This window comes from Garra rufa, chromosome 1 (genome assembly GCF_049309525.1).
Source record: "Garra rufa chromosome 1, GarRuf1.0, whole genome shotgun sequence".
NCBI classification, from domain to species: domain Eukaryota; kingdom Metazoa; phylum Chordata; class Actinopteri; order Cypriniformes; family Cyprinidae; genus Garra; species Garra rufa.
In genome coordinates, this window is record NC_133361.1 from 27,567,307 (window position 1) to 27,583,950 (window position 16,644).

At 38.6% G+C, this 16,644-nt stretch overlaps 5 protein-coding genes across 5 annotated transcripts; 2 read left to right on the top strand and 3 right to left on the bottom strand.

Annotated features, from left to right (window-relative positions):
* Positions 1-3,720: 3,720 nt before the first annotated feature.
* On the bottom strand, positions 3,721-4,481 carry hbba2 (hemoglobin, beta adult 2). The gene is made up of 3 exons (XM_073838315.1): positions 4,338-4,481; positions 4,035-4,257; positions 3,721-3,941 (listed from the first exon to the last, which is right to left on the bottom strand). Exons 1-3 carry the CDS (start codon positions 4,427-4,429, stop codon positions 3,813-3,815), a joined length of 444 nt encoding a protein of 147 aa, XP_073694416.1. The 5' UTR covers positions 4,430-4,481; the 3' UTR covers positions 3,721-3,812.
* Positions 4,482-5,749: 1,268 nt separating this feature from the next.
* On the top strand, positions 5,750-6,582 carry hbaa2 (hemoglobin, alpha adult 2). Its single transcript, XM_073838332.1, has 3 exons — positions 5,750-5,882; positions 5,957-6,164; positions 6,357-6,582. Exons 1-3 carry the CDS (start codon positions 5,788-5,790, stop codon positions 6,483-6,485), a joined length of 432 nt encoding a protein of 143 aa, XP_073694433.1. The 5' UTR covers positions 5,750-5,787; the 3' UTR covers positions 6,486-6,582.
* Positions 6,583-6,713: 131 nt separating this feature from the next.
* Positions 6,714-8,304, bottom strand: LOC141333338 (hemoglobin cathodic subunit beta-like). The gene is made up of 3 exons (XM_073838321.1): positions 8,186-8,304; positions 7,863-8,085; positions 6,714-7,778 (listed from the first exon to the last, which is right to left on the bottom strand). The coding sequence occupies exons 1-3, from the start codon at positions 8,275-8,277 to the stop codon at positions 7,650-7,652; spliced, it is 444 nt and encodes a 147-aa protein (XP_073694422.1). The 5' UTR covers positions 8,278-8,304; the 3' UTR covers positions 6,714-7,649.
* A 4,554-nt stretch (positions 8,305-12,858) lies between these two features.
* hbba1 (hemoglobin, beta adult 1) lies at positions 12,859-13,687 on the bottom strand. The gene is made up of 3 exons (XM_073838342.1): positions 13,530-13,687; positions 13,191-13,413; positions 12,859-13,093 (listed from the first exon to the last, which is right to left on the bottom strand). Exons 1-3 carry the CDS (start codon positions 13,619-13,621, stop codon positions 12,962-12,964), a joined length of 447 nt encoding a protein of 148 aa, XP_073694443.1. The 5' UTR covers positions 13,622-13,687; the 3' UTR covers positions 12,859-12,961.
* Positions 13,688-14,803: 1,116 nt separating this feature from the next.
* Positions 14,804-15,695, top strand: LOC141333366 (hemoglobin subunit alpha). Its single transcript, XM_073838351.1, has 3 exons — positions 14,804-14,961; positions 15,136-15,343; positions 15,465-15,695. Exons 1-3 carry the CDS (start codon positions 14,867-14,869, stop codon positions 15,591-15,593), a joined length of 432 nt encoding a protein of 143 aa, XP_073694452.1. The 5' UTR covers positions 14,804-14,866; the 3' UTR covers positions 15,594-15,695.
* Positions 15,696-16,644: the final 949 nt, after the last annotated feature.

A 16,644-nucleotide genomic window follows, 5' to 3' on the forward strand; every position in this document is an offset into this window, starting at 1 on the left:
TGTGACTTAAACTGAAGATCAGATCACATTTTGACCAATCTTGGTAAACCCACTGTTCTGACATTCCACACTTAAATTTAGACTTATTTGCATGCTTACAGCTTTATAAAAATTAAAATATAACTTTGTATAACATTGTGTATGTACAGCACAACCCTGCTGGTTTTATTGTTATCTGTTAACAGCTTGCTGTTCCTCTCTTCTCAATGTAAATCAGTTCTTCATTGCAAAAAGACAGGAAAACTTTTACAACATAAAACACAAAGATGTCACAAGGACGGTCGGAGACGAGCGGATCCATTAGCAGCATTTTATTAGGTACAGACAAAACACAAAGGGGCAGGCAGAAATCGTGGTCAAACACAGGCAGAAGGTCGGGGCTGGTAGCGAGAATCATACACAAGAGGGAGTCCAGGAATCGAAAACACGGGGAATCAAACACGGGAAAGAAATGCTCAGAATGTAGCCGGGGCAATACAAGACTTCGCGAGGAAGCTGTGTGTGTGAGTGGCTTATAAGCAGTCTGTGTGATGAGCTGCAGGTGTGTGTGTGTGAATGAGCTGCAGGTGTGAGCAGTGATGGGTGCAGTGGCTTGTGGGGGCTGAAGTCCATGATGTGTAGTGCAAGAGTTTGTGATCCCAGGGCGACGGAGGCTCAAATCGTGACAGAGCCCCCCACCTAGGAGCGGCTTCCAGACGCTCCAAATACCTGTGTGACAGTTCAGGATGGAGTGGGCATGGCCCAGAGGCCTGAATGGAGGCCCCGGACCATGTGCAGGTGGAGAACCAGGAGACTGAGGCGGAGCCGACGGAGGGAGAAGCCATGGTGGAGGAAGGGTTGGCTCCTCCATGGGGCCGACCGACGGAGGTGGAGCCGGTGGAGCCCGAGACGGAACCGGAGAGTCGAAGGTCATGGGCGACACCGAGGATCCGGAGGGCCAAGGCGGAACCCAAGGCTCTGGCGACCCCGGCGGAGATGGAGGTCCGGAGGTACACGGCGGAGCCGGAGCGACAGAGGACCGAGGCTGTGCCCGCGGGAGGGAGGAGGTCCACAGAGCCGGTAGGACGGAGTGACGAGGCGCAGCCGGAGGAGTAGAGTCCAGAGGCGAAGGTGGGGCGACGACTGACCAGGGCGGAGCCGGAGGGACGATGGAGCCCGATGGAGCCCGGTGGAGCTGGTGGACCGACGGCCGAGACGAGGGAGCAGAGAGCCGGGGTGGAGCCGCAGGGTCGGAGGGCCGAGGCGGAGTCCAGGAATCTGAGGCTGGAGGCGATGGTGAGGGATCCTCCAGCCAGGGCACCGATGGAGACTGGCAGTCCCACGGCAAGTCCTCTGCACCGAAGGTGGGTTGAAGGTGAGCAGAGGAACTGTCAGGAGACAGAGGTGGTGGGACTGGGGCAGTAGGGAGGGTGGGTGGGAAACTCGACAGTCCATACATGGCCTCCGTAGCTCGAACAGGGCAGACCGGAATCTCAGGAAGACTGGGCGGAACCAGCGTAGGCTCTTGACCTGCCTCGGACTGTAAAGTCGGGTCCTGGCTTGACTCAGGATGTGAGGTCGGGTCCTGGCTTGACTCAGGATGTGAGGTCGGGTCCTGGCTTGACTCAGGATGTGAGGTCGGGTCCTGGCTTGACTCAGGATGTGAGGTCGGGTCCTGGCTTGACTCAGGATGTGAGGTTGGGTCCTGGCTTGACTCGAGAAGAGCTGCTTGACTTGGCTCGGGAAGAGCTGCATGCCTTGGCTCTGAAGGAACCGTAGCCGTGACGTAACTTGACTTGGCAGGTGCTGGCTTGGCTGATGTGTCTGATGTGTCTCAATCTTCGCCAAGCCGTGGTAATATGTGGGTGCTGTGGTTCTGGGCTAGCGGCCATCTTGTGTAGTGGCTCTGAGCTGGAGTTTACTGTGGGAACATTGTTGTCCTCTTCTTCTTCTTCACAGTAAAAGGAGAGCCACTTAGTTGCAGAGCAATGTCAATATAATATTGCAAAGTCCAGTCAGGTTCAAACATGGGCATGAGGGAAGCCAATGGCTCTAAGAGTCCTCCACGGAAGAAAATCATCAGGCATGCCTCATCCATAGTAGACTGATTAGCCAATTCGATAAAGTCCATTGCATACTCCTCAACAGACCGCTCACCTTGTTTGAGACGCATGATTTGTACCGTAGAATTCGTGCTGGAACCGGATGATACCATACTAGCTGCTGGATCCTTGTAGTGGCGAAGTCTTCTGTCACAGGGACGGTCGGAGACGAGCGGATCCATTCGCAGCATTTTATTAGGTACAGACAAAACACAAAGGGGCAGGCAGAAATCGTGGTCAAAAACAGGCAGAAGGTCGGGGCTGGCAGCGCGAATCATACACAAGAGGGAGTCCAGGAATCGAAAACACGGGGAATCAAACACGGGAAAGAAATGCTCAGAATGTAGCCGGGGCAATACAAGACTTCGCGAGGAAGCTGTGTGTGTGAGTGGCTTATAAGCAGTCTGTGTGATGAGCTGCAGGTGTGTGTGTGTGTGTGTGTGTGAATGAGCTGCAGGTGTGAGCAGTGATGGGTGCAGTGGCTTGTGGGGGCTGAAGTCCATGATGTGTAGTGCAAGAGTTTGTGATCCCAGGGCGACGGAGGCTCAAATCGTGACAAAAGATGTATCCATACTAAACCTAAATTATTACAACTAACAAATCTGAATTAAAGGATAGGGACATACACTACCAGTCAAAAGGCTTACCAAGTCTGCATTTATTTGATCCAAAGTACAGCAAAAACAGTAACATTTTGAAATATAACTATTTTAAATAAATGTTTTCTATTTCAATATATTTTAAACAGTAATTTATTTATGTGATCAAAGCAAAATTTACAGCATTATTACTCCAGTATTCAGTGTCACATGATCCTTTAGAAATTATTCCAATATGCTGATTTGCTGTTCAAGAAACATTATTTTTATTTTATTATTATTATTATTTAAAACTTTTTTTTATTGCTCAGAAGTGATGATAAAAACATAATGTTACAAAAGATTTCTATTTCAGATAAATGCTGATCTTCTAAACTTTCTATTTATAAAAAAAAAAAAAAAAACTAAAAAAATTATACTCAGCTGTTTTCAACATAATAATTATAATTTATGTTTCTTTTTAAGCAGCAAATTAAAATCTTAGAATGATTTCTATAGGATCACGTGACTGGAGTAATGATGCAAAAAACATCAGCTGTGAAATCACAGGAATAAATTACATTTTAAAATATATTAAAATAGAAAACAGTTTTTTAAACAGTAAAAATAATATTACTGTTTCTGATGTACTTTGGATCAAATAAATGCAGGCTTGGTGAGCAGAAGAGACTAGTAAAAGTATATAGTTGCCAAATATATCACACTATGCCATTGCCTGAGGTACAAGAACTCTGAGATCCAGAACCATCCTAATATAGGCTAATGTATATATAATGCACATATGACCCACCTTGCATCAAATAGCTGGAGCGGGACCTGCAAAGGCATCCCACCTTTTTGTACCCTTCTGTAAGCCTGCTTTTGAAATTAAGATCAAATTAAATCTTTCTGAGTGTTTTAATATTTTAATAGTATTAGTAGGTTACTTCATGACCACTGCTAATGCTCATTAACCAATGAGAAATGTCTATCATCATTTTGCTGTATATGTGCTAAAGTAATCTAGCTCATTTACTCAATAAACGAAAAGACTCAAAGTGTGGACTTGATTGAATGCTTTATTTATATACTTTTTAAAATCTTTAATGCATTGAATCATGATTGAATTGAGGCAGATGTCTCGAGCAGGACTTCAGAAGTAACGGCTGGAGAGAGCGGCCACAACTACAGACAGGAATTTCTGCCAGGTGGCCTGAACAGCAGGACTGAACCCGGCTCCAAATGCGGTCGCAATGACGATGGTGAGACAATCGGCCAACAGCTGTGCGAGTCAAGAAAACCTGCATTTGTTAGGTCATGCTTACATATCATTATTAACGAGCTTAAACTTGTAAAATAAAGAAGTAGCATGTACCCTGAAGTTGTCTGGATCGACGTTGAGTTTTTCGCAGTGCAGCAGGCTGAGCTGAGAGTAAGTGCCTTTGATGTCATCCATGTTTTTCACGGCTTTTTCCAACGCACTGAGCACAGTTTTGCCATGTTTTGCCACCTTGGGATTGCCCAGGATTGCAGGTGCACTGGATAAGTCTCCAAAGGTACCGAAATACCTCTGAGTCCAGGGATAAACGATCAGCACCCTGTCATGTGAAACAATAGAAATGCATAAATCCAAAATCTATTCAAAATACATCAACCTCTTATGTACGTCATCTTTTACCTTCCCAGAGCCTGGGCTCCGATTTCATCTACGTTGACTTTGCCCCAGACACTCGCAATAGTATTGCGCTCGGAATCTGACCACTCCACCATTGTGATTATCTCTTTACTTTTTCAAGTGTAAATGCTGAACATAGATAGGTACGCGCCGAGCTTATATTTATACTCGCGTTCTCCGCCCCACATCAGGCGCTGAGACTGATTGGCTATGTGTGGTAGTTCATACTTGGACTCGATCCTAGTTAATGTTACGTTAATGTTACATTTTGATTAGAAACTGCGAAGTTAGATTTGTCAGAAATATATTTCAAAATAAATATTTATCCATCAAAATCACGAATGTGGATCTTTGTAGCCTATTGTTCTTGGTCCGAAACTTATTTCATGTTGTGATTTGTCTAAATCCAAACTGCTACATTATAATAGCCTGGTTATTCGTCTATTTACACTCAAAACACTTGGCAAATGAGAGTCGTATTAATAAAATGAATGGCAAATACTCAAATATTCGAAGTAGCATTATAATAATTGGACAAATGAATCAGTGGCAACCGTATATGTACAGCTCACGTGTTTTATATGAATTTAACTTCAAAATGATCAAAATGAACGCATCTAATAACTAATTGAAATTTTTAATTTGAACACATGCCAGTTTTTTTTTTTTTTTTTTGCTTTATCTGGACATTCAGACTCGTTCCTCCCGTTTCAAATGTTCTTAATTTGGTAAACTTTGATAATCGTGAATGTCCTGTTCTTTTTAAGTTGCCCCACCCATTAGGTGCCATGTGGTGTCCCCAAATGACCCCAAAGCATCTCATACATGCAAGGGAAGTAGTCTGAATATAAATTGTATCTCAGTGATATAATAATAATAAAAAAAGATAAATACATAAATGGATACATAGTTTATATATATATATATATATATATATATATATATATATATATATATATTAAAAAAAAAATATATATATATATATTTTTTTTTTTTTTTTTTTTTTCATGTTCTTCAAAATGGTTCTTTTAAGAACTGTTCAATGAAAGGTTCTTTGAGAACTAAAAATAGTTCTTCTATGGCATCACTGCAAAAACACCCCATTGGAGCTTTTGTTTTTAAGAGTGTATTTATGGTAATTGTTTTAGTGTATATTCCATCACTTTGTTCACTGGTGATAGAAAATAGACAAATGGATTCTGTTTTTCCCCCACTTCATTTAAAATAAATAAATAAATACAATAAAATAAATATAACCATTCAGTCGTTTTGATAAAATAATGAACGATGAAATGAATTTACAAAAATCGTTTGAAGTCTAAATGTTGGCTGAAGTCTGAGAGGTGGAGCTGGTGAGATGTTGGGTGTGGCTGCGCTGCGCTTTATAAAAAGACCCCCTTATCCTACACCTAAAACTCCGCTCTTGTGATATCAAGGTGAAAATAATTGGAAAATGAGTTTGACAGCTAAGGACAAAGCCGTGGTCAAGGCCTTCTGGGGTAAAATCTCTGGTAAGACTGACGCCATAGGCCAAGAAGCTCTGGGAAGGTAAGCTCTACATTATTTTTGACTTCATACCTACAAAACTATATGCAATAAACGGATTCTTCTCCTTCCCACAGAATGCTAACTGCCTACCCTCAGACTAAAATATATTTTGCTCATTGGTCTGATCAATCTATCGGCTCTGCCCAAGTGAAGAAACACGGCAAAACTGTGATGGGAGCCATCACTGATGCTGTGGGCAAAATGGATGATCTCATTGGTGGACTGAGCTCCTTGAGTGATCTCCATGCCACCAAGCTCCGCGTAGACCCTGGAAACTTCAAGGTGAGATCCTTGCTCATTTTCTGTTTCAGTCCTTTCACTTTTAAGATGTTAAATTAATCCAACACACCCAAATCATCAAATGATTTAATTATTAAATCATAACGAAACATCTAAGATGTCAAATAAAATGTAAATTATTAATTCATATTGTATTAACTGTTCATTTACTACTTTTTTCGGTTATTTTTGCAGATTCTGTCCCATAACATCCTCGTGGCTCTCGCAGTTAATTTCCCAGCTGACTTCACCGCAGAAGTGCATGTGGCTGTGGACAAGTTCCTTGCGGCTCTGTCTGCAGCCCTCGCTGATAAATACAGATAAGCTCATCATTCTGGGGCTTCTTGTGCACATGCAGAGGCACCTCAAATAATAAAGCTAAAATATCAGATGCAATTAATAAAGTCTATAACAATCAAAACGTGTTTTTTTACGTGTTTTCGGGTGGATTTAACCATCAGTTAGAGACAAATGGGAAAAGAGGAAGAAAAGAAATTGCATTGTGTAGTTCCAGGGGTTTTATACTTAGATACTGTGTAAATATTTAACTAAAGTAGCCAGGCAACTGGCCAAAAGCATACTTGATTCAAATAAAAAAAAATACAGCGTTAAATTGTACTTATTACACAAGAAAATGCAAATCAATCTTCTTAATACGAAGTGAAAGAAAATGCATAAAATGTTTTTGAAGGCGAAATTGATTTTGATTGGTCACGCTTCAAAATTATAGGCTGATCAAGGTGTACGTTTTGTGTACATGTAACATGTAGCCTACACAATTTCCTAAATGCACTACTTATGTTTCATATGTCTGTGAAACAAGTTAAATGTGTCCAGAAAAGTTATAGCTTAACTGGCAATGACTTAAATTATAAAAAAATGTCCAGAGTTTGTTTTACCACACAGGTGGGGTAAAATGCCCCCAGTCTTACAAAGCACTTTGCTTCATACGTTTACAGCAAAATTAGAGAACAGACAGCTTTATCTAAAATTATACATAATATAATTCTCACAAAGAGAATTCACAAAGTCAGGGAAATCAATGTCATGGGGATATCATTTTCACTGACATATTTTCAAACTTACTGTAAATGTCCTATCGATCTCTCTTTTAAAATTTAAAAATACAAAGAGTGACAAGTCTGTTCAGAATTATCCACTTTTTTTCCACCTTGCATAATCATTCTGTACCCATGTCAGAACCACCTGCCTGTCAGAGACTTTCCTCTCACGTCTGGTTATTAAAATGATATAAACTAATACCATTTGGGATATTCTAAAGGCTCATTTTTAAGAGAAACTCTGATGCTTATTAACCAATTTACCAAGAAATGTCAAACATCATTTATATGCTAAGTAGTCTAGCTAACTAACTAACTTGATAAATAAAAGACTCCAAATCAAAATTAATTGATTAATTGCTTTATATAATTTTCCCAAATCTCTAATGTATTGAAACGTGATTGAATTGAGACCTTAAGAAGAACTTCAGAAGTAACGGCTGGAGAGAGCGGCCACAACTACAGACATGAATTTTTGCCAGGTGGCCTGAACAGCAGGACTGAACGCGGATCCCAATGCGTTCGCAACGGCGATAGAGAGACAATCGGCCAACAGCTGTGCGAGTCAAGAAAACGTGCATTAACAGTCTGTACAACGGAGATGCTGTAATATCCTTGTTAAAAAATAAGTAGCATGTACCCAGAAGTTGTCTGGATCGACGTTGAGTTTGTCGCAGTGCATCTGGCTTAGTTGAGAGTAAGTGCCTTTGATGTCATCCAAGTTCTTCACGGCTTTGTCCAACGCATTTAGCACAGTTTTGCCATGTTCTGACACCTTGGGATTGCCTAGGACTGCAGATGCACTGGATAAGTTTCCAAAGGCACCGAAATACCTCTGAGTCCAGGGATAAACGATCAGCACCCTGTCACGTGAAAAAATGGAAATACATCAATCCAGTCCATTCAAAATTTATCACTGAATGAACAATTTGCCTATATCATCTTTGACACACTATCCCATACCTTCGCAGAGCTTGTGGTCCGATTTCATTGACGTCGATTTTCCCCCAGACGCTTGCAATAGTATTGCGTTCGGAATCTGACCACTCCACCATTGTGATTCTAACTTTTAACAAGTGTGAATGCTGAAAAAAAAGATGCTAGCGGAGTTTTTATTTATACTCTCCTTCTCCGCCCCACATAAGCGCTGAGACTGATTGGATAGGCCTATGTGTGATAGTTACTCAGTTCAGACACGATCCTAGTTAATGATTAGAAACTGTAAAGTTAGATTTGTATGGAGATATTTCACATATCACAAAATATGTATGGATTGTACCATCAAAATCACGAAAGACGATTTTGTGTAGGCCTACTGTGTTTGCACCGAAAATGATTTATTTTGTGATTTGTCTAAATCCAAGCTTAGCAAAGATTAAACCCTACATTACACCTAATTTATACTGAAACGCTTTCATATGAAACTAACGTTAACGTAAATAAAACACGCGCATTTAAGTTTTTAATGGCGGAACGGGTGACAGCTCTTTTTGCTTTATCATGGACACTCAGACACATCTCTCCAGTTTCAAAATGTTATTAATAAACTGTGATAACCGTGGATGTCCTGTTCTTTTTGAGTTGCTCCACCCTTTTAGTGTCCCCGACTGATCCTAAAGTATCTGTCATACACGCAAAGGCAGTTGACGGAATAGAAACTGTTCAGGTTAAACTGCTGTTAATATTAATTGTGGAAAAAAAACATTAATTATTATTTCAGACAAAAACAGCCAAGGCATTCAATACATTATTTAGGGGAGCGTGGGGCACAGCCTAACGCTCTTTGAATTTCTCAGTTTGTTTAAATCCACGTGGAGTTCAGAGTATATTTTTTATCCACATTAATTTCACACTTGTCTACAAATATGTCGCTTTGTTTCATAATTACAGTGTAAACGTTTTTCGTTATTTACCTCGAAAGGAAGTAAATTAAATGTTACATTATGCCCCCTAGGTGGGGTACATTGTAACATCTGAGGGTCACGTTGTAACTACCAAATGACAGCTTAAAATGTTATCTGGTCGAATGAAACAAATATACACGACAAACTAATATTTTGTCAATTAAATGAAATGACTAACTTTTTCAAATAAAATAATGGCGGTTTTTTTTTTTTGAAGAATTTAAAATAATCGAATTTTGGAATTTGACAATGAACGTATTGCAACCATACTTTGAACGGCCCAGGGCTGCGTTCTCCGATAACGTTGTCTCTTAGCGTGCTACGAAGACTCAAAAGGTACACCTTAACTACAGGTATACCTTTCCTACGTGTGTTCTCCAAACTATACCTTAGGATATTGCTTAAGGTAAACCTTCTTAAGTGCGACCTTAGCAGGTGCTGTCCATGGTGGAGGTGCTGAATAGGTTGATATCGATGCCTCGGTGATCGATTGTGCGCTCTTTCCTTCACAGCGGTATAGGTAAAGTATTGAGAAAACAATGTTGTTGTTTTTTCATAAAGAAGCGTTTTAGAAATAGTACAAACTGCATTTATCGGGGCTCATTGAAATATGTACATGCAGAAATACATGTGTATGTGTTTCAACTTATTCTCATCATTTTGCGTACGAATAACACGACTTTGCAATAGCGTGTAATGCATAAGCCAAAGTCCATTTTTGCGTGCATATGATACGCCAATCCTTCCCATTAACTTCAATGGAGAGAGGATGCGTATAAATACCACGCATCATCTTTTATATAGATGATATAAAAGATGATGCGTGGTATTTGTATGCATCCTCTCTCCATTGAAGTTAATGGGAAGGATTGGCGTATCATATGCACGCAAAATTGGACTTTGGCGTATGCATTACACACTATTACTCTCCGCTCACGGCGCCGTCTTTGATTTAAAACAAGTACTCACTGTCTCGCTGCCATAGCTATAAAGTTTGTGTAAACTCATCTTTCTTTATATAGACTCATAGCCTTTTCTGTCAAATGGTTCGCCCGCTGATGTGCCTCGAAATAGTAATTAAAAAAAGCTAACAACCATGGAAACTTTATTAATGAAAACACTTCCATACACTGGCCAGAGGAGAACTGGTCCCCCGACTGAGCCTGGTTTCTCTCAAGGTTTTTTCTCCATTTCTGTCACCTGTGGAGTTTTGGTTCCTTGCCGCTGTCGCCTCTGGCTTGCTTAGTTGGGGACACTTTCCAGCGATATCGTATACTATTTGAACTGAACTGGATGATGATATCACTGAATTCATTGATGAACTGCCTTTTACTGAAAATTGATTGTTTACAACAATGCGTTACTTACACACTATTGTTCTGTTTAAATACTGTACAGTTGCTTTGACACAATCTGTATTGTTAAAAGCGCTATATAAATAAAGGTGACTTGACTTGACACTGGGTGTAGGCTATAACAACTTAAGTATTTTATGTGTAAAATTTTAAAGTAAAGTAAAAAATGCAATTTTAATACTAAATCAGATTTTATATTAAATGTTCATATAAAATTTTCTATTTGTAATTAAACTGCGATGTAAAAAAGCTTTTTGCGTGGTGCCCACTAGCGGTATGAACCGTCAGCAGCGGTAAGGTATAGCTAAGAGCGCTCCAGACCAACCTTACGAACGTATGACTTACAGAAGGTATACTTAACAAAGAAGGTTTCTGAAAACACATATTAACGATAAGGTACTTCTTAAGGTACAACTTAAGAACGACGTAGCGTTAAGGTGGTTTCGGAGAACCCAGCCCAGAACAGTATGAGTGAACATTTCTCTCAATTAAACGTACAAGTATCTGGTTAAAAATTCAACTTAAAAAAACGTACCTATAGCAATTTTTAAAATAAAAATGAAAAGTGTTTAAAAAAAGAAAATGGATTATAATTTCAATTCAGAGTTAAGCTGTATAAAATGCCATTTAATACAAAGGGTGGAAACCAAAAAACATCCATCTAGTGCATGCAACAACAATTAAAAAGCAGCAAGAAAAGTATGGCCCTTAGCTAGACGTGATGCACGCCAAGAAGGTGTGTTGAGGTATTGGCATAGGTTACTGTGAAATATCCACAATATTATGTTAACATGTCAGTCAAATGCGAAACTTGCAGCAGAAATGTTAATAAATAATTACACAGTGATCCGGAGAAAGAGAAAAAAGAGGGCAGTTATTGCTATAAAGTAAAGAAAGGTTCATTTATGATCATTTTTAATTCAAGTTCTAACAATGGACAAAAATATGTTTTTAAATTAATTTTAACCAAGATTTTGTAAGACGTGTTACATGCAAACGGAATTTGTTTGAAATGTTTTTCGTCTTGTGGGCTGGCAGATTGACAGACTGACGGACTGGCAAGTGACAGATTCTTACCATAAAAAATCGTAACTTTATGACTTCAATAATTTATTCGGAAACAAACGTAAGTTAAAATATTTGATTTACTTTTAATTTCTGAAGAACTGCCTATATGCTATATAACAGAAATTCAAAATTAAAATAAAAAAATTTGAAATTAAACAGGATTCAATTAATATTCAAAAACAGGTGCAGTTGTTTTTAGAAATGCAATGTTTTAGCTTTATGAAATAATTAAAAAATTCTAACGATATGGATTATATATTCAATAGTTCTGTTACTTACTGCAGAAAAGGAGAGAAGTTTCCTAAATTTGTATTTAAATTTAAGAATTTACCTGTTGAGAATGTGTTGACAGTCTATGTAGTTGGATGCCTGTGCTCCAGAGAATCAATAATGAAGTGCTTCGACAGTTAAAGATTTGAAAAACAAAAAAGCGGGAATAAAGAACCCTAAACTAAACAAAAAGAACAATTTCAGCATAAAAAGGTTCTTCAGGATGCGATAGTTCTAAATAGAATAAATAGAAACGATGTTAAAAAACCATCCTTTTTTAAAGTCTACCTATTGACTGCATGCATCCGAATGTGACTTTTTTATTTTGACAGCATAAGAGCTGGACAACACCGGAGACGACAAAAAGCAACTGGAAATTTATGGATTATAGAGTTTTTATGTATAATAATAGATGTAATAATAACATAACTGACACTGTTTTATTATTATTTTATTTAAACCTGTATTAAAATTTATATTCATTTAAAAGCTAAAGCACAGTATACGAAGAAGTTCAAAGTAAAACTTCTAATGGCATTTTGACTCACTAGAACTTAGCATGAAACTTGGAATGTTGTTTTTATTATGTTATAAGAGTCAAAAACACCATATTGTTCAAGCATTGCAGATGTAGTATATTATCAAGTTTAATATATAAATTTGCAAGTACATTTCCAAACAGATAAACTAACTTAATAAAAGCAAGTATATTTATAAAAAAAATAACGAAGAGTGACAGTTTATTTTGAAACTATGCTGAGCCTCTGGAGGTTGTGATAAATTTTATTTCTTTTATCAATTAATTCAAGCGGTTAACACCCACGGTCTGCAAATCTATCACAACTGTCTTTAAAAGGCTTGCTTGTAGAAATAAGTTGCTGACTCATTAAGTCTAGTCGAAAAACTTGCTAAAAGTTAGTAATCTCAGCGAAAGTAATAATGATCAGGATTGTCATCAACATGTTTCTTCATCAACAAGAGTTTAATTCTGGTCATATAAAATGTTTTATGGAATGAATGAAAGCAAACAACATAAAAGTGCTTTTAACATTTATTTTATTGATCTTATTTTATAAGAGTTAGATCTTTGTGTGAACAGCTCCCGCAATCTTCTGCAATACAGCTGGTGTTCATTGGTGACTCTAGTGGTACTGTCTGCACAGAGCGGAAACGACGACAGCCAGGAACTTTTGCCAGGCCTCCTGGACGTCAGCACTGAAACCAGATGGTCCAAACTTCATGGCAGCGCACACGGTGATGCAATCAGCCAGAAGCTGTAGAACAAGAGATCTTTTAGGTGGCGGATTTTAAAGACACAACATAATTTGAGCACAAGAGTTTTATGCATCACGCAAATATTAGCACACCTACCTTGAAGTTGTCGGGATCCACATGCAATTTCTCAGAGTGCATCACACTGAGTGCCGCGTAGGTGGCCTTGATGTTATCCATGTTCTTGATGGCTCTCTCCAGACCACCCATCACAGTCCTTCCGTGACCTGCCACCTTGGTGTTACCCATGATTGCAGCGGGAGTTGACAGGTTTCCGAAGGTGGTGAAATATCTCTGAGTCCAGGGATACACGATCAGACACCTTAAATGAACAGAAGCATTAAGAATAGCATTAAATAAACTGCGTAACTGACATCATCTAACACGGAAAGAATCTCTATAAAGAATGTCTCTATAAAGAAAGTGATGAGGTGATACCTGGCCAGGGCCTGAGGTCCGATTTCATCGGGATTGAGCTTTCCCCACAGGGCAGCGATGGCACTTCGCTCAGCATCTGTCCACTCAACCATGTCTACGTTTTAGGGTGTCCTTAGGTACTTGCTTAAGTCCAGTAAGAATCACTAGTTGAAATTCAGAAACCGGAGTATAATTTATTGACTTGATGTGTCTCCGCCCATTAATAGATGCAAAGTCTTATTGGATAATTTCTCTGAGCAGGTGACGCATACATGGACTTCACTGATCGGACCCTGTCCAAAAAAAAAAAAAAAAAAAAAAACGTGTTGTAAGATGTCCTAAACATGAACAAGCTGTTTTTCTGCCAATATTTGCTGATCAAATTTGTTTCGTTGCCACCATATTGAACTTGGACAACAGAACCAGTCATAAGGGCCATTTTTTTTTTAGATTTATATATAATTCAAAAGCTTCCCATTGATGTATGGTTTGTTAGGATAGGACAATATTTGACCGAGATGCAACTATTTGAAAATCTGGAATCTGAGGTTACAAAAAAATTCCCTTTAAGTTGTCCAAATGAAGTTCTTAGCCAAGCATATTACTAATCAAACAGTAAGTTACGGTAGGACATTTACAAAATATCTTCATGGAACATAACCTTTACATAATATCGTCATGATTTTTGGCATAAAAGAAAATCAATAAGTTTGACCCATACAATGTATTTTTTGGCTATTGCTACAAATATCGGGTCTACACTTATTTTGCTACTTAAGACTGGTTTTGTGGTCCAGGGTCCAGTTAACGTTCATGTTCATTACAATAAAATGTAGTCATTTTCAGTGAAATAGCAAAGCACCGTTCCAAATAGGCATTTTGAGTAAAATGCATGGCCAGATTAATGTAATTGTGTTACAAACGTTTTCGATTGATTTTCAAATAAAAACTTGAAATGAATTTTATTAGACATTTCATTGTTTCCGAGAGTTGGACCACCATTTATCGTTTTGAAAAAAGAAAATACAGAAATGGGTTAAGTTAATTTGTACAATGTGTCAATCTGATTCATACATTTTAAAATGTTTTAGTCAAAATAATCCAATAAAATAATTTCATTTGCATAGGGCGTGAATAGAAAACCGTTATCTTAATCAAAGGAGAAGCACAAAATTGGCACGTTTTTGATTGGACGCCACATGTTGGGGATCAGCAGAAATGCGTTTGAGAGGGTGTGTTTTGGACCGATTTCATGGGTGTGTCCTTTATTAGTTTTATATAAAAAGTGGGACAAAATCCCGTTTTCGTCAACATCTTTTTCTGAAGACAATCTTACTTGAGAAAAAGAAGACGCAGCAATGAGTCTCTCTGATAAGGACAAGTCTGCTGTGAAGGCCTTATGGGCTAAGATCGGCCCCAAGGCCGATGAAATCGGTGCTGAAGCCTTCGGCAGGTAATACTGTCCTACTGTCTTTCTATTTAGGTTGATATTACTTATTGACAGGTCTATATAGAAACTAAGTAACTTTGCTAAATACCATGAAAAGTAATTTTTTGATTGACTTCAATGATTAATGTTTTTCATGTTGTAAAGATCACCAAAGTTATTGTTATTATTTCCTTTCAGAATGCTGACTGTCTACCCCCAGACCAAGACCTACTTCGCTCACTGGGCTGACCTGAGCCCTTCAGGTCCTCAAGTGAGGAAGCACGGCAGGGTTATCATGGGTGCAGTCGGCGAAGCCGTTTCAAAAATAGACGACCTTGTGGGAGGTCTGGCTGCCCTGAGCGAACTTCATGCTTTCAAGCTGCGTGTTGACCCGGCCAACTTTAAGGTACACCATGACAAAACAATAGTACTATATGATATATCAAAGCCGTGTAAATAAGTCTACTCATCACTGACATGGTACTAATACAGTCATGGTAATGCGTTTCTGTTTCTTACTTTTCTAGATCCTTGCACACAATGTCATTGTGGTCATCGGCATGCTCTTCCCTGGAGACTTCCCCCCAGAGGTTCACATGTCATTTGACAAGTTTTTTCAGAACTTGGCCCTGGCTCTCGCCGAGAGGTACCGCTAAACTTCCAGTGGGCATCCATACGTGACACTGTGCGGCACCCCTAACCAACTCAAGTGTGATGTCTGAATAAAATTTCTCAATAAAAGGCACAGAATTAAACGAGTCATGTCTTGTCTGTATCCATTTTATTTGAATCAATCAAACGTGTTTCCAAACCATTTTGTCAGGGTAAACTGAAAGCCTTAATACTTGATTCTCATTTAAATATCCTTAAAATGATCATTATTTTACTAGTTGTTTTTACTTTAAAATGCACATACTTTCACATAAACCTTGAACTCTGGCTTCATCAACCTTTTATACTGGCTGTTGTCGGTTCCAACAACGGAGACAACTAAAATGTTCACGGTCACATTTACATATGCATTTAGCAGACGCTTTTTTCCAAAGCGACTTACAAAAGAAAGGTTGACAGTAGACGTTCTCAACAGAGCGCTGAATCCAGGTGTCACCATAAAAACAGACACTGAGAAGCACTTTTTCTGTTGTTTAATGGCGATTTACATTGCAAAGATAAGGCTGTAATATATTTTATTATTAAATTTAAACATTTTGCTTACACATTTGTTGTTTCTACTTGTTGTGTCCCTTTGCAAACAACATTTTGAATAAATACAGATTATTACAAAATAAATTAATTAAAAAAAAATAAAACTAATTTGTGTACATATATTTTGTGTCACATCACAAATGAAGCTATTTTTGAAGAATGTTCATGGTTTTTCATCATGAAAGTGGATGGGAACCAGGAGCTTTCAAGTTCAAAAATCATATCAGCATTAAAACATCAACAACAATGGTCCATGCAAGTCATGTGTCGTATGCCAAGAGGCTTTATGTAAGGAACTGGGTGAAATGTATGCTGTTATTCTCTTGCCTTTAAAATCTAGCTTGACATTCATGGTCTCAATTCGTTTTTTTATTGTATACACATGAGCAGTTTGGACATTTTGCGATAAATTACTTATTTTGTGCTCCATCGAAGAAAGTTATTCAGGCTTCGAAAGTCAAAGATGAGGTGAATGATGACAAGCGAACTAGCCATTTCAGA